The sequence below is a fragment of the Malania oleifera genome, chromosome 3 (genome assembly GCF_029873635.1).
Source record: "Malania oleifera isolate guangnan ecotype guangnan chromosome 3, ASM2987363v1, whole genome shotgun sequence".
NCBI lineage: Eukaryota > Viridiplantae > Streptophyta > Magnoliopsida > Santalales > Ximeniaceae > Malania > Malania oleifera.
In genome coordinates this window covers 23,250,445-23,273,665 of record NC_080419.1, presented here as the reverse complement: position 1 = coordinate 23,273,665, position 23,221 = coordinate 23,250,445, and the positions used below count along the sequence as shown (strand labels likewise).

At 35.8% G+C, this 23,221-nt stretch overlaps 2 protein-coding genes across 4 annotated transcripts; one reads left to right on the top strand and one right to left on the bottom strand.

Annotated features, from left to right (window-relative positions):
- Positions 1 to 10,718: 10,718 nt before the first annotated feature.
- LOC131151208 (auxin efflux carrier component 1-like) lies at positions 10,719 to 11,652 on the top strand. Its single transcript, XM_058102461.1, has 2 exons — positions 10,719 to 11,244; positions 11,396 to 11,652. Exons 1-2 carry the CDS (start codon positions 10,719 to 10,721, stop codon positions 11,650 to 11,652), a joined length of 783 nt encoding a protein of 260 aa, XP_057958444.1.
- An 819-nt stretch (positions 11,653 to 12,471) lies between these two features.
- On the bottom strand, positions 12,472 to 18,556 carry LOC131152033 (uncharacterized). 3 transcript variants are annotated; one of them, XM_058103614.1, is made up of 4 exons: positions 18,393 to 18,550; positions 18,111 to 18,160; positions 15,542 to 16,372; positions 12,472 to 14,587 (listed from the first exon to the last, which is right to left on the bottom strand). In XM_058103614.1, the coding sequence occupies exons 2-4, from the start codon at positions 18,114 to 18,116 to the stop codon at positions 12,821 to 12,823; spliced, it is 2,604 nt and encodes an 867-aa protein (XP_057959597.1). In that variant the 5' UTR covers positions 18,117 to 18,160; positions 18,393 to 18,550; the 3' UTR covers positions 12,472 to 12,820. The 3 variants fall into 3 exon arrangements, with proteins under 3 accessions (XP_057959597.1, XP_057959596.1, XP_057959598.1); XM_058103613.1 differs by having other exon boundaries at positions 18,248 to 18,400; XM_058103615.1 differs by lacking the exon at positions 18,111 to 18,160 and having other exon boundaries at positions 18,393 to 18,556.
- Between the last annotated feature and the right edge of the window lie 4,665 nt (positions 18,557 to 23,221).

Genomic DNA, 23,221 nt, shown 5'->3' with positions numbered 1-23,221 from the left:
TCATTCGGGACCTTATGTGGAGCGAATTGGGATAGATCCACAAATATGGTTGCATACTGCTGCACCGACAAGGACACCTACGTCAGATGCAGGAATTCCTTTGCCTTCGCCCCTTTAGTGGCAGCGGGGAAGTATTTGCAGAAGAAGACTTCCCTGAAACAGCTCCAGGTAACAGATGCATACTCTGGCCACTATTCCTCCACTAGCTTACCCGATCTCCACCATCTCTTTGCCTCTCCCACCAGTTTAAAGGTGGAAAACCCCTCTGTGCATTCCAGCACACCCAACAGTTCCTCTATCTCCTGAATCCAGTCTTTCGCTGCAATTAGGTTCGGTCCTCCCAAAAATCCTGATGGGTTCATCTGAGAAAACTGCTGGAACGTGCAGCCTCTATTAGCCGCTAGCTGATCATGTTCATGAGAATCCCTCCTAATTTCCTTCCTAGCCTGGCGTGCTATACTACGCAGCATAGCCGAGGCCTCAATGTCGTCTTCGCTGAAGGCATCCACATGATTGTCCCCTCCATACATGACCTCCTTTCCCCTGCGTTCCATCCTGAAGATAGGATGGAAACCGACTTAGAAATTCCACATTTTTCAAATTCAATGCAAGTATGGAATGACTAATATCTAACACATACAAATTTGCATGTTAAAGAAATCACTTATACATTACTGCTACAAAACTGCCAAGATATCGGCCCCTAATCATGACGTTGACACTACATACATAATTTTCCAACCTATCATTCCCAACCTAAATTTATGAGCTCCAGTCTCTCAACCTAGAAATGAAACCATCGATGGATTTACCATGGTTTTTCTAAAATCATCACTCTAGGAAAAACATAGAAGACTGTCGAAAGATCATCGTCCTTAAGCTTCCAGACTAAGACTCGACTTATCCTACCCATTCTTATCCTTAACTTATCCTAACCTATACTCTAGTAATTATCACTGACAAAGTCTAAAAAACCTAGCAAAGCTAAGCTCTGATACCACCTATAACCCCCCAACCCCTCGCGGGCCACGGTGCTACTTTAGTGACGTCTATATACTTGATACCATTTCATCATATAAATATATGCAACAGAATAAATAAAACATTACCATTTCATCATATAAATATATGCAACAGAATAAATAAAACATTCTCCACGATTTATTACCAGAGTCTAAACATCAATATACATCAAGGTCTTTCCATTCTCATATTACATCTCAAACTAATAAGTCTACTTACTTGGTCCATATGACCATAATACAAGCCCTGAGGCGTACAACAAAAACATCTCACATCTGAGTTCTTGTAGACACTAAAAAAAAGTTGTACTAGTCTCCACCCCTGGTTCTGCTAAACTCGATCTTTGTGATTCCCTGAAAAGATATGTTGTATACGAGATTAAGTTAATGATAGTGTGTGGTCAACATGCGTTTCAGTATATACAAAATCATACATCTATCTTTTTTACTGAAAATAGTATGTATACTCACTTCTCATTTCTCATAGTATAAAACAGTACTGAAAACAATTACATCATTTACATAAATATATAAAAGACTCCCTTGGGAACTATATGCCATGTATAAACCCCCGTGGTTAGGATTGTAACAACCCGACCCTTTATATGGACCCAGGTGTCACTCACTTATATCGAATACCTATACTTGTTCAAGACATAGAAACAACCCGCCCTAAACAGGGACATACGAGTATAAATCATACATAATCATGATGTAAATGTCACGGAAAAACATAAACATCCATTGAGATTTCTACTATACTTGTACCAGAGCTTACTAATACATCCATAATTTACATAAATTCGGACTTAGAATAATTTTCATTATTACAACCCTCCAAAAAGGAACTTCATCCAAGTTTAATACAAAATTCATCTGCTTACGTAAGCTAACCAAAATAATCTCCCCAGTCCCTTTAGCTACTAGGACCGATGCACTGATGGACCTGAAAACAAAGGTTGTAAGATAGGGTGAGACACCTCTCAGTAAGGAAGAAAGTGTTACAATAGTGTGTGACTGCATATATGCACATTTTCATACAAACTCATATGTTTGAAACGTTTGTTTATAATACTATATCGTATAACATTTATCAGCACATTGACTCACTCGAAAAATGAGCAGCTAGAAAGTTATCCCAAGTATAGGAGTTCTGTCGTGTAATATTAAGCCCAAGGGCTAGATCGTCTCCTCAGGGAATGCTTTCAATCTCAGATTTAACGTTCTTCCAATCAAAATTAAATTGCACTGAACTCGATTCAGATTCGGAGTTTTTCAGAGTTGTTCAATTTTACTTTTGACGAATTAGATGGCACGTAATTTAAAAAATCCTAAAACTAACATGTACTAAATAAAAGAAACAAGAATAGAAATCCTAATTTACTTAAAGAAACATTGGAACACACACTAATTAAAAATGGAAACTACAAATAAGGAATTAAAACACGCTAGAATGGAAACTCTAATCTACCTAAGGAAACATCGACACACGCACTAATTAAAGATGGTAACCTAGAACATGGAGTTAAAAACACCCAATAGAAGCCGAACAAAATTACGGAATTAAATCAAGAATCACAATTTAAACACAAACACAGACTCAACGAGAATTTAACATTCAAACAATAACGGAGCACAATAAAAATATAAACTTAAATAAAATGGACCCTAACTAAACCGAACTTTGATAAAAAAAAAGATACTTTTAAAAAAAATACTTTTAAACATTATTCTAGGACAAAACTAGACATCACCATATTAAACTACTAAATGGAAACATTAAACAAATCTAACACAAACTTAATTGAAAGAAAAGAAAGAAATAAATAAGTAACTGAATACTGCAATAAATTAAAAAAAACTAAATAAATATTTCAAAAAAAAATCCCTAAACAATAATCAAAGTAAAAAATTCAAAAATTTAATAAATTGCAATACAAATTAACATCCAAACTCAATGACAATAATAATAACAATCAAAAGTTAAGAAGAAAATTGGAAGAGAAAGAGAAGAAGAGAGAGAGATAGAGAGAGAGAACAAAACATGGCTGCTACAGGTGCTCGGGTCTGCTGTGGGTGTTGCTTGCTGTGCTGGAGAAGTTGCTGCTGCTCGTGGTTTGGCCTGCTATCCTCTGCTGTGCTGCAGATTGCTGCTGGGCTTTGGTGGTCCTGCTATGGAGTCGGCTAGTGTTCTGCTGTGCTTGGGGACTGCTAAGGATGGTGGAGGAGGCTGGCCGTGCTGCAAGAGGGCAGAGGAGGCCAAGAGAAACAGAGGAAAGGGGGAGGGTGAGGGAGGAAAGACAAAGGGAAGGAAGAGAGACAAGGGGAGAGAAGCAGAATTGAAAAGAACAAAAAAAAAAACAAACTAAAGAAGAAGAAGAAGAAGAAGAAGAAGAAGAGGAAGAGGAGAGGAGAGGAGAGCTTGGTGCGCAAGGCACACCCTAGGAGAGAGGGAAAGAGAAGAATAAATAGAGATTGGGAAAGAAAGCCCTAGATTCGGATTAGAGATTTGACCCATTTAGAGGACCCGAATTATTATATTTTTTTTATTCTCTGTTCATTACAAATTCTGCTCTTCTGGAGCCCATATCTCACAAAACTCAAAACACAAAAGTTGTAGATAATCCTTTCATCTTTCTCCAAAAATTTGAATCGTCTCAATCGGAGCTCGGACGGAAAAGTTATGTACGAAATACGAACAGGTATCGGTTTTGATTCCCGGGAATTTTCCTGCGACAAAAAAATTACCAAATTCTCATAACTAGTGCAATAAAGTTCAAGAATGATGATTTTGGCATTTTATTAAAATATTGGACAATTTTGGACATTTAATTAAAAATAAAAACCGTAAAGCTCGGGTTAACGTCTAATTACGCAGTTTCGGCGCGTAATCACACCCCCAACTAACGTTTTGGTCCAGAACAACGACCATATAAATATATAAATATAAACTAACTTTTTAGTGGTTTAGTTTTCCAAAAATGCTATTCTAATCAAATTCCCTTTACCTTAAACCCAGAAATGAAGACACAAATGGTTTGGTCCAAAACAACGACCTTGGATCCTCGAAACCTAAAAACCACAGAATATTACCTCACTGCAATCCCAAATACTATACAAATACCTAATTGAAATCATAATCAAATCCTTACCTTGATTTTTGGGGAAAACTCGAAAATCTTCAAAACGACGATTTGATCTGCTAAACTTGTAAAGTTTTCTCTTCTGATCCACGCAGTACCCTCCGTTTTTGGAAACGGACGACGAACGACGAAGAATCCTAGAGAGAGAGAGAGAGATTTGTAGGTTAGAGAAAGAGAGAGAGCTTTTGGGAGAAGCTTAGCTCCTAAGCAACTCAAATGGGATATTTATAGGGCCTTTGACTCGGTCCAATTCGTCGACAAGGTGGCGTCTTCGTTGACGAATCCACCACACAAATCGTCGACGAGGCCCTGAATTTTGTGGATGAGGATTTCCCGAGAACCTCCCAAAACCCTTCGACATTCTCTCATCAACGAGACTCTGAATTTCGTCGACGAGGCTCTTAAGGACTTTGTTGACGAATGTGATCCTTCGTCGATGAATCCAGTTTTTAAAGGTTTGGGTCTCTACAAGGATTGTGCTGCTCGAAGGCTGGACTAACACCTGGGGGATCAACCCAGACCAAGTCACTCCCTGCTAACTGCATTTGCAGGCTTCCGTAACTCATTTGCGAGTCTGATTGCCTTACCACTTCCTAGTACGTACTTCTAGGGAAGGTAACACCTTTGCCTGGGTCAATTGGCTAGGACCACCCAACACCACTCTTGCAGTACAATGTGGGCGCACACGGTCAAATGGTGAAACACTCTCTAGCTACGATACCGTGCTCATAACAACTAGGTCCTCAGGGTTCCTAGAGCATATTACGCAATTTAAGTAATTAAAACTGTGCTTTAAACTCATTTCACATAAAATTTGTCATTTTATAAACCCTGGCCTTGCGCTGTTTACTACAAACTCGGGTCTCGGCCCTCTATTACAACTTGGCTCTTAGCCTCTGAATAACATTATGTCATTTTGTAAACCCCGATCTCGCTCTATTTAATACAAACTCGGGCCTCAACCCTCTCATAAAGTCCCTACATTTCTCAAACAGTTCGAGTATGTTTCACAAAAAGTTCAGTATTACACAAATAATCTCATTTCTAGTATTTCCATAACTCTCAAAATAATAATCATACCTGCCACACAATTTTCCCTATTTAAAACATAGCCCGTAGGCAAGCAATAAAAACACTGCATAAATGGTTTATAAGATCAAACCAAACTTTTCACCGTTCATTTCTACTCAAAATATCATATCATATATCCAAGGTTTGAAAACAAGCCTTTTGAATGGTTGGTTTTAAAAATAAAAACTAAAAACATAAATATACTTACTCTATAAACATTTCCATCAATTCAAAATCACTAAAACACTGCATTAACATAATCTCCTTACCTGTTTTCGAAACAGAAACCGCAAAAGACTAAAAACTGAAAACCCTAGCTTTTCGAATTGGTGAAACTACGAGATCCTATGCCCCAAACGGAGAGAGAGTGATCCGAGAGCACGTGGGAGCCCGTAGGAGCCCTTTGATGAAGAAATTCCGAAAGCCTTGCAGAGCTCCAAAAGTGAGTCTTTTGAGAATTCCAAGAAAAATGAGTTCACTTCTATTTATAGGTGGGTAGCCTAGGAGAAAACCAGTGTTGATTTCCCCTGTTGCCACAAAATCGTCGCCGATTTTGTGGTTGACTGGCCCAGTTGACCCAAAACCGCGGCCGATTTTCCTCCTGCTTGGAAAATCGTCGCCGATTTTTGTCCTAACTTGCCTAATTCCTTCTTTTTCTTTTATTTCTCCCTTTTATATTCATTTTATTTTTATTTTCTAGGTTCGGGTTCGTACAACGTGCTTCACTAGGAGTCGTTCGATCAACATCTCCTAGCGACGAATGTGATACTGCCATGTTGCCGATCTAGATCCCATATGATCCACTAGCCAAAAGCTGATGTGTGGCATTGGCCTTGACCGGCCTTAAATTAGTTCCCCTTGGACCGATCAACGTTTGACCGATCCTATCCCCTCCCCAAATTGGTTATGTTCGATTTTTATTTTATTTTATTTTTATTTTGAATAAATTCTTTTTAGACCTCAAATAATTCATAAAAAACTCCTAAAAATTCAGGAAAATACCACAAAAAATCTTAGAAAAAATGAGGAAAAATTCCAAATTTTTTTTTAAGTCATTTGAAAATAATTCCATCACATTCATTCTTACATACACACATCTATACTCACACACGTACACATTCATGCATGAACACACTTAAGCACTCTACACTCGTGCACATGCTCACATATCCCCACACTTGCTTTACACACATATTCATGCACACACATTGAACTCTATAGCCTTGACCGGGCCTAAAACTGGTCAACCCCCTTTAACCGGTTCATTCTCGAATCGGTTTGGGTCTTCTAAATTGGTATAAAATTGGCTTAGCCTTTCATTTTATTTCCATCTTTTTTCAATTTTCACGAAATTTGCCTTAATTCCCTTTTTGTTATTTAATTACTTCGGAAAAAATATTAAAAAATCACAAAAATAAGAAATTTTCAAAAGTGTCTTTGCACTTGAATCACAAAATCCAGAGAAGTCTTAGAAAAACCACAAAAAATATTTTTGAAGTCTGTGTCGTTCCAAAGGAGTTCGAAAACCTCTCGGAATATTACTTTTCACTTAGAAAATTCTATAAAGATTTCAAAATCCCGAGAGCGTATTTTGTAAACTATTTTCTCGATTTTCCATCCCGATGATTGCAAAGGGAGGCATTGAGCTCTTCGGAGTATGGTATACCCCAGTTCTAAGGGAATACTTATATAGTATTTTATTTTGTGCATTTTCTTCGATTTTTGAAGGGGAGTAATTTTCAAAGGCTTATTAAATTTATTTTGAAATAATTTTGGATTAATTAGGTACCGTTCGTTAGAAAGGGTGTGTAGGGGGTGCTAATACCTTCCCCTCGCGTAACTGAACTCCCGAACCCTACTCTGGTAACATAGACCGATTCTACCCTTAATTGGGTAGTAATCAAGTGTTCTAACCACACTCTAAAAGGTTAATGGCGACTCCATCACACCTTATATTTTCCACGAAATACATTTTTTTCAAAATTCACCATTTTTTCCAGTTCGCAGCCGCACCCGTGCCAGTGTTTGGCGGGTTCGAGATGTCGTGACACCCCCTACTCAAAATGCCCCTAAATTTCATACAACTTTTCCAAAACCAAGAGGGCAGATGTTAGGAAATTAGGAGCCTCGTTTTAAAGCTAAGGCTAGATTAAAAGCCCCTGTGCAAATCAATTGTGGGTGATTTATGGGTCAATATTGTCTAAAAATGCACCAATTACTAAAAAAAATTACCCACAATTTAGGTATGTAGTTAATTGCCTAGAATCTAATGTCAAAACTTAACTAAATAATTTCTTCTTTTCTCAGCTTATTCTTATATTGTAACTCCGGGCACAAAGTTCTCAATTCCTACCTTGTCGTAAATTTGGGGAGGGGATGATGCAAACGTTTGGATGGGACACTTTTACTATTTATTTTGCTCTTGTATTCTATCATAAAGGCAAAATACACTTACCTCTCCTGAGATTTGACAAAAAAAATGACGACCTCCCCTGAGGTCTCAACAATCGCATTGATCTCTCCTAAGATTTTAAAAATGATGCAACCCTTTCATAAGATTTACTAAAAAGATACAAACTTATAATAAAATATAAGAGGAGATTTGTATCTTTTTGAAAAACCTCAAGAGAGGTTCATGAAATTCTGGAAACCTCAACAAAGGTTTCCTGTAAATTTTGAAAACTCAGGAAAAGTTCCCTTATCTTTTTATCAAATCTTTAGAGAAAATCAGTGCCTTTTGCCCTCATCTTAAATATAACTTCATTATAATAACATTTTTAGAACCCATTTGAAGTAACTTTGGTAAAAGAGTGTGTTTATATTGTAAAGTTAATCTAAAATTAATTTATAACCATTTATTTGTGTTATATTTGGTTCGTCTAATAGAATAATCAGTGTATAAGGATAAAAATGAGTTTTTTCCCATTTTATTTTATTTTAAAATAATATATTAAATAATACTCTATTTGGGAAAATATTTCCTAGAATGACTCTAACGTAATCTCTCTGTTTCGTCCAGCAAGATTTAAACAAATCTCGCTGGACCAAGCAGCGAGATTTAAAGGGCCAAGGTAGATGATGACACGTGGCAAGCAAATCTTGCTGGACCATCCAACGAGATTTTCCTGAAAATTCATATCCACGCTGTAAAGACCCAGAAAATTTATCGCAATTAAATAATAAAATGAGGGAGAGAAAAGGAGATTTCAAAGAGGGACGCGATGGGGATTGGTCGACTAACAGCCTTGTTGGGCACGTCGACGAGGACACATGTCTCGTCGACGAAAAGATACTAAGAGGGGTGCTTCAAGGCCTGCAGTTCGTTGACGAAGGTTGTGAGTTCGTTGACGAACTCCCTTCTTCGCCTCGTCGACGAGGCCACGTGGCCAGCCACCTATATATAGCCGAAATTCACTTTTCAGTGAAGAAATTTGTCCCATTTCACTTTCTCTCTCTAGAAAATGAACCTTCCACCTTCTCTCTAGATTTTTGGCTCCATTTCTCCCTTATTCGACGATCAGAAGCTATACAGTGATCCTGTGGAGATTCTCTACAACTTAGTCGGAGCAGAATTTCTATTTGAGAAGCTTGGGCACCATCCCAAAATTAGGGTAAGTAGATTATTTAGGTATTTCTAGTATTACCCGATTTATTTGAGTCCAGATTTTTTGTTGTATGAGAATATACTAGTATTTTGTGGAGTAAAATTAGGGTGTTATGATTTCAGGGTTAGGGTGTTTTGGAACCTTGTAGGCATGGGTTGAGGACCCCAGCAGATATTTTTTCAGGAGCTCAGGTAAATTATAGTTTAGGAAATGACGAGTAGGCAAGTTCAGGATATATAAGTGTGATGATTTTCTAGGAAATTCAGTGTTTTACTGGGAATTTTATATATATGTAATTGCAGGATTTTGAGGTTGGTACACCGAGGGCGTGAGGGTTGAATTGGAGGCAAGCCTCCCAGCCAGATAGGTAAGGGAAATATGCTATGCCAGCTGATTTAGAAATACTTCCCAGTAAAATATGAAATATGATTATAGGTGTTTTCAGAGCAAGAAAATTATATAGTTTTATAGATTTCAGTATATGTGTTTTATTTAATTAATTGGGTGGCATGAGAAATTATTAGTATAGTACAGAATTATACAGCTTTCATTTTATTACGATTTTTATGTAGTTTTATAGAGTTAAAATATTCAATTTTCTCAGTACCTTGATTATACAGTTTATATAGAAAACATGATACGCAGTATTAGTCAAAAATATGATTTATGCAGATTTATGATTTTTACAGCTTATACAAAAATATGAAATTCAGTTTCAGAAAACCATGATATGTAGATTTAGAACCATAACATACAAATATTTCAGTTTATTTAAATTAGTTTATTACTGCATTATGGTTATTTCAGTTAAGTAGAATCATGGTTAATCAGTAATATAGATATATCAGTTTTATATATATAGTATCAGACCCTGATGGACCAGATCAGTTTTCAGAGCACGATACCGATGCTATTTTAGTTCAGAGTACAACCAAATATCTTAGATAATATGTGGATTTTCAGTAGTCGATCGTGCTTTTGTTGTGGACATGCTCCCCATCAGTTAGGGTTGAGGTGGCCGATCGGACTATTAGAGTTCAGTTGACTTATCCTATTCGGCCAACTAGTGTTAAGTCCCACCTATGGGCCGCACAACCTTGTCATGAGGGGTTAATTCATGACTTTCAGTTATCCATCCAAGGAAGTTTTCTCAGATATTATTATATATATAGATTTACAAAAACTGCAATCATACCTATAGATATTAAAAGTATTTTACATAGAATATTCAAGAAAATAGTTTATGTTAAGCAACCTAGGTGTGAGTTATACTGTGTTCTATTTATATGTGTTTTCTCAGACTCGGTTGTTTACAGCATACAGTACTTTTAAATCAGATATTACAGTTATGCAAACTCATTTGCCACACATTGGTAATAACATATTTCGCCTTATTGAGAGTTGTCTCATCCTAGTAATTTATCACTTTTCAGGTAAACCAGATAGAAGAGCAGATCAGGCTTGAAGGTAGGGGAACTAGAGTACTGCCTTGTCTATAGGGTGAGTATTTTTGGGAAAGATGCATTTTTGAATGATCCCGAGGAGATCAGATGGAATATTTTTGGGATTGTTCATGTTATATGTATATTTTGGGAATACTAAAACTCTAGTATTGTAAATGTGGATGTATGTCTTTTTGTTTACCACTGCATAGGAAATTTTATGGATGTTCAGGCTTCCCGGTCCCCACTTGGATTGGGATGATGTTATAGATTTTATTCAGGGTATCAAAGTAGTATAATTTTATGGTATATATAAAATAAAAAATTTGCAAGAAAAATCAGGTCGTTACACACGCTAACATTGGAATTCGAGTTTTCAGGCTTTAAGTCACAACCCTCTCTTTCCTCTACACTGTGTGTAGTACCTCCTCATCCATGCTAGCTTTAATAATACCCGTTTTCCCTGTGCATGTCCCCTGCAAATTTAAACTTGGAAACTACAAAAAACACAGGAAAATTGTTACCAATGTAGAGATATACTCTCTGCAATCATCTCGAAACCCAACTCCGAGAGGGTCCAGCTTCAACCATACGAATTTCTATTCCATGGTCGCTGGCGGTCAGAGCTCCAACTTCGGTTCCACGGACGTTTACGGGCTTGCGACAGTGTCAAGAGGACTGACGCCGAGACTGTCATATTACGAAGAAGATGGGTCTTCGAACAACAACAATAAGCCAAGGTTCCACTACCACGCTCCGGGGGGTGCGCATGATCCGGCTCCAAATCTGGGCACGTTTTCGCCGACGGTGTCAAGAACTGGCAATGGTGCGGCTAATAAGAAGCCAAATAGACAACTGGGTCAGTACAAAACAGAAGAGGGCAGTAGGAATCATCACATGTTTGTTTGGAGTTCGAGCGCTTCCCCTATTTTGGATGTGTTTGGGGGCCAAGATTTTGGAGGTGCAGACTAGCCAGTGAAGGAAGTGAGAATGGCTATTTCTCCAAGGAAAGGTAGATTTTCTTCCTTTTTTCGATCTTCTTTTTATTTTATTTAATTTTGTTTTAATTTGTTTCATTTGCTTGGATTTAATTGATTTTGTTTCCATAGCAGTGAAGGGTAATAGAGAAGATGAAGAACAATACATGGAGAGAGAAGATTTCAGCTTCGGAAACAGAGGGATGGAGAGGAGAGAGATGAACAAGCAGGAGGATGGTGATAAGATGGGGAAAGCAAAAACCATGCCTCCAACCAGTGTGATGACCAAGCTTATTCTGATCATGGTTCGAAGAAAGTTCATCAGAAACCCCAACACTTATTCAAGCTTAATAGGCCTCGCTTGGTCTCTGGTTTCATTCAGGTCATCCTAACACCCTCAGCCAGCTACATACCCGTCTTTTACTCTTTTCTCAATTTCTTACCATGCAATCTGGTTCCTGGGCTGCCTCTTCACTAATTTTCATGCAAAGGCCCCGCTCTGATTTTCAGGCAAATCTCGCTAGATGGTCCGGCAAGATTTGCTTGCCATGTGTCACCGTCTCCATTACCCTGACCCTTTAAATCTCGCTGATTGGTCCAGCGAGATTTGTTTCAGAATCATTCTAGGAAATATATTTCTAAATAAGGTATTAATTAATATATTATTTTAAAATAAAGATAAATCTGGAAAAAACTCATGATAAAATAGTTTACAAAAGAAAAAGTGACGTCATTCTAAGACAATTATAATGTAAAAGTTAATAGTCTATAATTTTTGTGCATTGGGCAATGATTTAATATCCACGTACACAATCTTTGCCTTAACTGCTCCTTTCAGTCAGCTCCATGTATTTGACCAATTGGATGGAAAGACCACAACAAAACAAAAGCCCCTCACTTTTTCCAGGGAGACCGCAACAAGTCAACATTCTTCTCTACATTTCTTTGCAACCAACACAAGAACAAGATAATTGATGACAGATATTTTGAATCTTTGATGCAGAATGGATGGACCAAGACATTAACATCTAGAAAGGAAAGAAGAAACTATCCACATATCAACTATGGTGAAGCATGGTTGCAGAAGCTTAATCATAATGCACACAGTAGAAACAATCACCTGCACTTTGGTTTGATGGTGGATAGGTGCAGCAACCTTTCTCAAACCCCACACAACAAATAAGTATGAACAGTCAGTATCAAGCAAATTCTACATAAACACCCATTTTTCAATTCTATAAAATGTTCTTGTATTAAAACTTTGACAGGAGAGAGAAATTTCCTCTCATTTTTTTCCTCAGAACCTCATGGCTGCAGGCGTTTATTTTATGTAAACAGCTTCTAGGTAAGGTCACACTGCTAATACCTCTCTGTGATGTGTGCATCCGCGCCCTGTATGTCGCAGCCAGTCAACAGTGAAATTGCTGTGCTCCTTGCATATCCTGGTTTAGTTAAGTAGCCCAACTGATATTACGTTTCCACCTAAGCATATGTCAGCTACTGGTACTGCTACAGGTTCAATCCTAAAGGTGGATGCTGGCAAATTAGCTTGGGATAGACTCAAGGGCCTGAAATCGGAGCTTCCATCTGAAACTTGTTGAGCAACCCACCATTGCTCTTACACCCATCAATTCCCCCTTCTTCCACCTGGGAAATCATATCCCTACCTCGGGCACGTCGGGAAGGTTTTGACATTAAGTTTTCTTTAGGAAAGGCTTCTGTACTCTTTCGCCTTCGGTTTGTACTCAAAAAGCCACATGCAAGAGCCTCTAACGCTCTTGTGGTCAAAGGACGGTTTCTTGTGCTCTGCCTTCGGGAAATATTAGGCTGCTGCTCAGTATTGGCCATATCCATAGGGGTTTTCAGCCCATTGGGTTTATCCAGCTGCATTTTTGTTTGATCATCCTGGCTTTCTGTCAACTCCAATGTAAAAGATCTATCAATATCCAATTCTGGGGAGACATGAGGTAGGTTCAGGTCGATCAATGTCCGCAATAGAGGCTTCTCATGCACAGGGTCTCCACCACCACTGAGGATGCCTTCACTCGTTGGGCTCCTTTTAGACGAAGAACTGATGGAGGATCCCTTTTCTGATGGATCCACTTCACAGAGTTGATTCTCGCTAGAATCATGATTGCCTGAGCAGCAACTAGCCTCTTCTTTTTTAAACCCAGAAGCCACAGAGAAACTAATTGTGCTGCGGCTGGTCTCCGCACGACTACAAGCAGATAGTCTCCGACGCCGTTTTGTGACAGGAGCTATGTAATTTAAAGCGTGTGGCTTCACCCTCCTGCTCAGCTGGCCCTTTGTAGCCTTTCTTGGCAGCCCATCATCACATCCGTTGTTCTTCTGATTCTTGGAACTTTCCACAGATATATCACCCAGATCTGAGCTACTAACTAAAATACCACCATTAGAAGAGCTAACTTCAAATTCTTTCAAGACAGAACAAAGTGCCTTAACACCAGGAATTATTGTTGGTCTGGAATCATCATAATCCTTCTGATTATAGAACAAATTTCCAGAGGAGTTTGATTCATCTGTTGAGTCCTCAGAAGTGCATTCATCTTCAGAATGACTTCCGCATTCTGAAGCATTTGAAGATTCAAATGGTAAGCTTCTCAATTCTCTCACCTTGAAGTTTTCTCCGCTAGTTATGACACTAGTGTCCACAACAGTAAATTTCATGAGGTCTGCATGGCGATTAGGTGTTCTTGGTTGAAGATAACAATGGCGTGTCTGCCTAGACAAATTATCTTCATCTGCTTTTGTTTCATTATTCAATCCATACTCTTCTTTGCTTTTGTTGCCGATATCTGCTTCAATGTCAAGCTCAATGAGTTCAGGGTCTGAAGCAACTTTGCTCAAGACATCAGTGACAGAATCAAAATAGTGGTTTCCCTTTACCAGCTTTCTTCTTGAGAACTTCTTAACACTGGGAATGAGAAAGACCAAAGAATTCTTGGGACCGGCAGCATAGTTATGATTCTTGGGCTGCTCAGAGTGCCACCCTCTGGCAAGTAAACGGGGCCAAACAGCTTCCCAGAAGAGATCGCTGGACCGGGCTTTGCTTAACCGAAAGTCTCCTGTTAAAAACTTGATAATTTCCTCAGGCGTAAGAGAGGAACATGCTTTGCCAATTGGTATGTCCAGGCGGCCAGAAACAACTTGATTGGATTTAAGAGGTTCCATGGCCATACCAGTGAGATCTTTCTTCCCTTTACCGATTCCAACTGCTTCGATAAAAGTTTCTATCCCAACTATAGACTTCAAAGTAGTGACAAATTCTTCCAGAGAAATTTTTCCCTCTCCAAATGTCTTGGATACCTGCTAGTTAACCACAATTTATGAGTTAAAAAACAGAAGAGCATGCTGATTAAGAAATAAAGTAATTTTTAATAGACAAAAAAAGGGACAACTAGCCATCCATTAACAATAGAAAACTGGCATGGCCACTGAAGGAAGGAGAACTATGATGTGGCATCACAACATATTGAGACGAAGAGTAAAGAATTATGCAGCCACCAGAAACTAAAGGAGCAAAGGAAAAAAGTAAAGGATATCAATCTAAGAGACGGCCACCGTGAATATTAGCAAAAAAAAAAAAGGTTTCAGAGACCATGATTTTTATGTGAAGGCTGCAAGAGGTCAGCGCCAAACTATTCAATGTCTTTTGATGCACAAAATATAGGACATGAGTACTTCCCACATCAAAATTAAATAAGTTATCAACATATACACTGAACTGACAGGAAATATGAAATACAAATATGTGCCCATCATATTCAACATGCTTTGGAGACAAGGACACAAGTTTGCCAAAAATGTCAGATTTGGTAGTAGGGGAATTAAAACTTTCAAGTTTTAAATTCGTGTGCCCTTTAAAAAAATGCTGGCGCACATTCTCAGCCCTTAGTGTATCTATTTTGCACTCAATCATGCTATGACACTAATGAAGCTACCATAACATCAAAATAGAAAGTTCTCCCTGTCTTCATATATTAAGGAAGTATCATCAACAACAATCATAATAGAATGCATCATCTCCAAACAGCAAAGTCAGAAAGGCCGATATATTTGTATTTTGTAAGGAAATCCTCATAAAAGCAGTGGGCTAGTTCAGCATATAACATTCTGTGATCCTGATGTTGTGCATTGTACATATTTTGGGAGGGGAGGGAATGAGAATGTGCATGTCACTGCATTAGGTTATCCATTATCAATTTACATTCATATTGCAAATTCTAGCAAACTCAATGATTTATGGCACTTCATAATTACCTCTGTCAAAATATTTTGGTCTTCCATTGATAAATGAGGAAGCAAACGAGATAGGAATTCCTGTTGCCTCAATCCAGTAAAAATTCTTTGTCCATAAATACACCTTCTGCTTCTTATTTTCCTGCACTCTGACCATCTACAATATTTGTCGGATCTATAAAACTTCCCATAATAGAATGACAGTATATCCTGCATTCTTTTATTGCCAATAAATTTCTTCACCTGAACAAGGTTCTTCCCAAAGATATATAGACCAAGGAGAAAACTGGCTTCTTCAATCTCACTCCATGGCTCACCCATGGAGCCAGGAGCAGGACAGTGTCCTTTGGCCTTGTGCTCACCAAGCTTTTCATTCCTTATTCCTTGTTGCATGTTTGAGTTTTCTGATTCTACTATCCTTAACCCATCCTCCAATGTGCTGCCTGAGGGCTCAACTTTAAGTTTAGAGTTGCCCATGATCTGAGTCTGTGTTTCCTTGATGCATTCTGTCTTATTAGACCCATTTTTATAGGATACGTCATTCGAATCACCTTCATGTTTGATATTCTTAGATTCTTCATTGATCCACATAATTGGTACAGGCAGTCCCACTACAAAATCATAGAGGTCACTAGCTACGATTTCTGCACCACTGGGGCTCTTCTTATACCAAAGAGACTCAAATCCTGTCGTTAAAGGAGGAATTTCAGCCTGGTACTCAACTCCAAGTCGAGGTGGTATCTCTGGATCTCCAAATACATCGCAAATATCAGGAGATTTTGGATAAATTGACTGCTCATTAGACACATCTTCAATGTAATGTCCATTGTTATTCAGTTGAACTGAGTCCATCTGGCAAAGAATTGAACAAATTTTGTAATGATATCTTAGAATATGCATAAACCTAAAATAGAATGCCCAACTAAAGCCAAAATAAATCAATGATAAAGCTACGACACTCAAAACAAATTAGGATTGGAGCTGCACTTGATAGGGGATTCCGAGGAAAATCAAATATTAACCTGAAATTATCATTGAAACATTAAAAACCCAGTGCAACATAAAATTTAGGGAAAATGAAACATGGGCATGGGAAAGGGGTGCTGCGATTTAAAGCACAATTATCAGACAATCAAATTCATAGTTTCCCATGAAACATGGGCATGGGAAAGGTGTGCTGTGATTTAAAGCAACAATTATCAGACCATCAAATTAATAGTATCAACCTGACAATTCAAGCATGCATCTAACAACAGCAGCAGATAATTTTTTCTTTTTTATAGAAACTATTTGATGCTTAAATCCATAATTCCTGTTTTTGGCTTGATAATGTTTCCATACACAAGACCTGAAAAAACTGTGCCATCTTGATGGACACAAGCATTCTACCTTTGTCTGCTTTATCATCTGATGATGCTAGGGACTTCTGGATGCATATAAATGAAAATCATTAGGCAAGGGGCATTCTCCTCTGTGTCTGGCAGTTTTAGACTGCTAATACTAGGGTCTAAATAATTCAGAGGGAAAATTTGACCATTTATCCCAAGTGTATGTGTCTTTTCAAAAAGAATTAGTCCAATTTTTATGAAGAAAATAGCAAATTTTGGTTCTCAAAATACATGACAAAAAAAAAAAAAAAGGTCCATTCAGACAAATAATATAGATGCAAGGAAGAACTTGTTGAAGTAAATTTGTTGAACCTATGCTAAATTTAACTAGGCATGAGAGTAGATGGGGAGATAAAGTATTCAAACCAAAAAAGGAAGAGCATTGGATGACATCATAATCAAGGCAAATTTTCCAAGTTAAACATTGATTCACAGGAAAAAAAAAAACCTAAAATTTATTGAACCAATCCCTATTTGATTAGCCAAGAGCATAGATGGGCAAAATAATTTTTTGAAAACAAAAACACTAGGGAAAAATTTCCTTAGCTAAACATTATTTCACACAAAAAACAAAAAAAGAAAGCAAGAAAAAAAAGGGAAAAAAAACCAAAAATCTCTCACCCAAATAAATGGATAAAAATGATCAAGCAAAACATGGCATGCATATCACGAACACCCACAAACCAATTATCCAAGAAAAGCCACTTATGTACAAATTAAATAACCAACACAGAAAATAAATGAGTACAAACAGAGTATCATGTTGTGAACCCAAACCAAAATAATCAACCCCAGATCCATTTTTGAATTCAACTGGAACGTCTGAAGCAAAGCCCACAGCAAAAAAACCAAAAATTTCACCAAAAGAAAAGAAAAAAAAAATGAGAACCCAGAAAGCACATTAATCTCAAAGGATGAAACCAGACACAATCTCTTCCAAGCTAACAACACTTAAAAGCATTAAAAAATAATAATGAAAAAGAAAAAGAAAATAAACGAGTTCAAGCATCAAAACAGCACAACCACCGCTCGTACAAAGAATTCAAATGTGATCCCTCCGAATTCGAGTTGCATAAACCCCAAGATACCGTTAAACCGCACGCAGAAACGCGTTGAATCCAACAACACGAGCTTTACAAGAAGGAGACAGTAACGAAAAAGGGAATTTAATTTACATATATAGGACATAATATATATTATACCTCCATGGGGAAGAAACACTCTTCAAACCCACGTGAAAAAGCAAATTAACCTGAGAAGCGAAAATGGGTGTTCATGGTTATGTATCGATTGACTACTTGTAGATGAGAAATAAACGAAACGTGAACAGAGAACGAACCAGAGAGGTGAAAGATACGAAAAAACAAAAACAACAATTACTAAATTAAGTTATATACATAAATATAAATAAATAAATAAATATATATATATATATATATACATATGAAAGAATAATAAAAAATAATAAACAAGTTTTTAATTACCTGGTCTAGGAGAGCTCAGCTTTCATGGCTACCAAAGTTGATTTCGAGCAGAGCTTCTGAGAGAGAGAGAAAGAGAGAGAATGAGATGCCGAAGTCGTCGTGTCTCGGCAGTCGCTGCGTAAGAGGAGAGATAGAGAGAGAGAGAGAGAATAGCATGCGAGTTTATTTTAGAGAGAGGGGGGGGGGTGTTCTGGGCTGCTTGGAAGAAAGGGAATGATGGAGTTACCCGCGGGTGGAGGAGGGAGCGAAACACAGCTAGTGCAGGAAGCGACGCGTGGCATGAAGATTGCCACCCACGCCAAAGGAAAGGTGGGAGTGATCCAATGCAGGAGAACTCACATACTCATGCATTTAAAGCAAACCATTAATTTTTTTTCCCTGCGCCCTCCCCCAATAAATAAAATCCAACCAAAAAGTATTAACAAGAGAAAAAAAAAAAAAAAATTTATAATACTTATTATAAAAATTTTGTCAAAAAAGTTATATATACATATATATATATATATATTTATTTATATAGATTACAAGCAATTTAGTGGGCTTTTGATGTGTGATTTTTTTTAAAAATTTTTTTACCTATTTTTATGTTTATTTTGAGTTGGGAAATTAGGTGGAATCTTCTTTTTTTTATCTATTTTATATTTATTTTGAGTCTTCAAAAATATTTCGAGATTATATCTGTTTAGAATTTATAATACCAAAATATTCTAAAAGATAGGCATCTCATTTTCAGAAATAAATTTTTTATAATATGTAATTTTAGGTAACATGCATTTTAGTGCCTTTTCAATTGTAAAAAATAATATTATTTTTATTCTAATTTTTTTTTAAAAATTACGAAGATTAAAGATGCATTTTATTTTCAATTTTTTTTTTTTACTAAAAAAGGGCGGTACATCCATTTATTTATTAATATACCCTCACTTTTAGCGGATGAATATCGTGATTATAAGATAAAACAAAAGGGAGAGTACAGAAAAATTCTCCAAAAAAAAAACCAACGCTAGTAACCAACTAAATTATGACTACAAAACTAAACATAACTAACAAAAAAGATAAAAACATAAACACAATCAAAATCAAATTAAAATATACCAAACGAAACTCTAGAGTTGAACTAACGATGAACGGAAACGAGACTTCACCTGTCTATACGAAGAATACCTTTTAGATAACGTGGTAGAAGGTGTTGTTCTTTGTAGATTACATTATTTCCCATTTTATTTTCAACTTTTTAACATTTATACATGAAGTTTAAAATGATTTATTTTTTATTTTTTATGTTATAATCAATAAAATAATTTAACTCTTATACGATAGTCAAAAGACACGAACTTCTTTTAAGATTTCAAAAATTTTATAAATCTTCCATACAATTTGAAAAAAATCGGACACACCATCTCTGGTAAATGATACGGGAAGCATAATGAGAAAATATAAGTGATCTAAAAATTAAATATTAGAAAATTTTCTATAATTCATTGAAAATTTTAGAAATGTGGAATGAAAATTATTTTTCATAACTTAAAAGAATCTTAAATTTTATGAGCCACACAATATCTTAAGATTTGATATTTATTTTATATTATAATATATATATATATATATATATATATTATTCCTAGTTAATTTGTGTATTTTAGGGGTCTTTAAGTCGCCCTTAATAAAGTAGGTTCACATGGTGATGCTATTAAATTAATTTTAATTTTCTTAAAGCAAAATAAATATTTTAAAATTTAAGAAATATATTTTTTGATATTAAAAACTTTATCAAAAGTTTTTGTAATTTATCCTAATGTATTATTTTCCTTGAGCAGTGAGTACTCTTAAATTTTAAATTATTAAAATGCTGTTTCAATAAAAAAAAATTGTGAAGAAAAACAAAAATAAAACAACTATAAAAATGTTATTGTAACTTTCTCTTGTAAAAATAATATTAAAATTTTAATTAAAAACTAAGAAAAATGGTTGAGTATACAATTAAAACAATATTTATTGATTTTCTATCAATTTATTTTTTGTTTGTTCTTTAGTTCTCAAGGATTATAAGAGTTCATTTTATTTTGCAGTGTTTTAAAAACATTTTTGTTTTCACAAATAAAAAAAGTTAAACTAAGAAAAGGTTTCACCAATTATGAGTATTTTTTATCATTAGTTGATTTTAATTTTGTTTCCAAAAGTACCTTATGATTACGAAGCGTGATGCTACGCAAACCAAGAGCGTGTGACAAGTTGAATAAAATTCGGATTAATTTTTGAAATGACAAAATTACCCAAATATTTTGATTATGTATGGGATCTACTTTTGAAAAGCTTTTTATTATATGCCAAATCCAAACCCAAAATTTTTTTTAAAAATATAGGAGGATAAATTTTCAAAACAAAAAAAGAATTGTAGAGATTGAAAAAAATGGTAATGTAAAAGAGTTATAAAATTTATAAATTATTAATTTTTTTCAAAAGAATAAGTTAAATAATTGTAAAACGGGATAACGGATCCCTAGTCTAGTCTATAACATAGACATGTGTTTTTAGTCTAATTTTATTAACAAAAACTTCATAATTTTATTTTCTATGAAGAGTTTTAATTTAAGAAATAAGGTTTTGGTAACGTGATTTAGTTATTAAATTTAAAGTTACGGGGTTCTGATTGGGTATGCTCAACAAAAATAAATTTTTATGAACAAAATATTTTGAAGTAAAAGCTTTAGATATCCCACTTGAAAAAATTAAGAGTGTATGTAATGAAACAAACATTTGTCAGCAACAAAAATATCCTAATAACTGAGATTTTTTTAGCTGAAAATAGTTGTCAATTAGTAACAAATTTTCTAATCATAAAATATGTTGAAAGTAATTCTGTCTTCGTAATTCTAATAATTTAAGTATTGACGGTTTTACCTTTTAGTGGCTAAATCAAGTCTGTTGTTGAAAGTCATTATTTATGTTGATGACACATTTGCAAATTACATGAACTACACTTATTATCATATCTCAGTCTCTACTCAAATTCGTTCTTTCTTTGTCATCTTAATCATCCAAACTTGAACTCAAGTAGAGTTCTAATGGAACTTTAATATACTTTCACAAGTTTTTTCTTATTATACAAATTAATGAGCTATAAGTCTTTACCAAGTCAAACTATTGAAACACTTGCAAAGAGTTTGGTTCCCTTGGAACTTCTCATTGTGATGTATAAGAGGTTTTTAGGGTTTTGCTAGTCAAAAAATGAAAAGAGGTTGTCGGCCCAGGTGTCGAGTTTAGAAAAGGGGGGGGGGGGGGTGAATGGACTCTTTCGCGTATTTTCGTTTTTCTCTACAAAATAAAATTTTTGGTAAGATACAAGCAATTATATCACAATATATAAAATGTAAATCATGCACAAGACACAAATTTAAGAGTATACAGAAGAGAAAGCTTAACACCAGTATTTTTACGTGATTCGGCACTAAGCCTACGTTCACATCTTGAGACCAACTCAAGGATTTTACAATCCACTATCAAACTCCTTCACTGGCGGAGAAGCCTTACAACACGGGAACAAATCCCTCAATGCTCACCAAGAGTCACAAGGCTCACTAAGAAGCCTTGCAAAATGGTCCACCAAGAACCTTCAACAACGGTCCACCAAGAACCTTTAATATGGGAACTAATCCCTTTACAACAAGAAGATAAAATACAAACCAATGCTCTTCAAATGAGCTGATATCAAATACAAAACAAACCTCACGCTAATCTCCTAAGTAATGAATCAAACAATATTAGAGCGTAAGAGAGAAAATGAGCACTTAAGATGATAAACTATATGCAAAGTGCTTAGGGTTAGTATTCAAAAGATATTTTTCACTAAGATCATCAAAAACCATTGCTAAACAAGTCTATGGACTTGTATTTATAGCAAAATGGGCTACTAGCCATTTTATGGCCGTTGGGGTGATATATTATATGTTTAAATTGAAAGCTAGCCATTTATAGCCGTTGGGGACTGAATCCCAACGCCAATCGTCAACTATTTGACGCAATTCGTTAAAAATTTGCCTTAATTCGTCGACTATTAACATTCTGCCTAAAGTCGTCGCAAATTACCCAAAATCATCAATGATTATCCCAAATCAGAAAAAAGTCATCAACACAAAAGTTATGAGATTTTTTGTTGACTTTCCATAAATACTAAGATCGTCCTTTTTGGACTTTTATAGCAAAAGTTATGACCTAAATACTGAAGGGTGTTTAGGAAATTTGATAGGTGCATAACTAAGGTTTTAAACCTAATTAGGACCAAGTTTGTAAAAGATTATAACACTAATATGATTTAAAACTTGTCCTTATGAATATATACTTAATTTTCTTAAGGCTTTAGGACATAAAACTTGTTTTGAATTAAGTATATAAAAAATTATAACACAAATACCACTTAACACTTGTCCCATTTGAAAACATATTTGAGTATAAGATATTTTGTCAAACTCTTTGTTTTATCTTTGAAAACCATGAGTATTGAGTTTGTGACTTAGTGAAATCTTATATACTCTTGTGTCCTAATATGCATATGCAATTTTGCTTAACTCTTGCTCATAAATCATGCGTGAAACAAAACCACAAGAGTTACAATAATTCCTACCTCAAACTCTCCCCATTACATATAATTCTATACTAGCTTCCTTGGATGTGCTTGACCACTTTCGAGTGAGCGTCCACTTTGATTTTTCCTACTTAAATGCCTACTTAATCAGATCTTTGCCTCTGATTAGGTACCTTCATGTATTCATCATTTGTACCTGAACTAAACATGATTTACAAAGATGGAATACACTAGGAACAAAAAATAG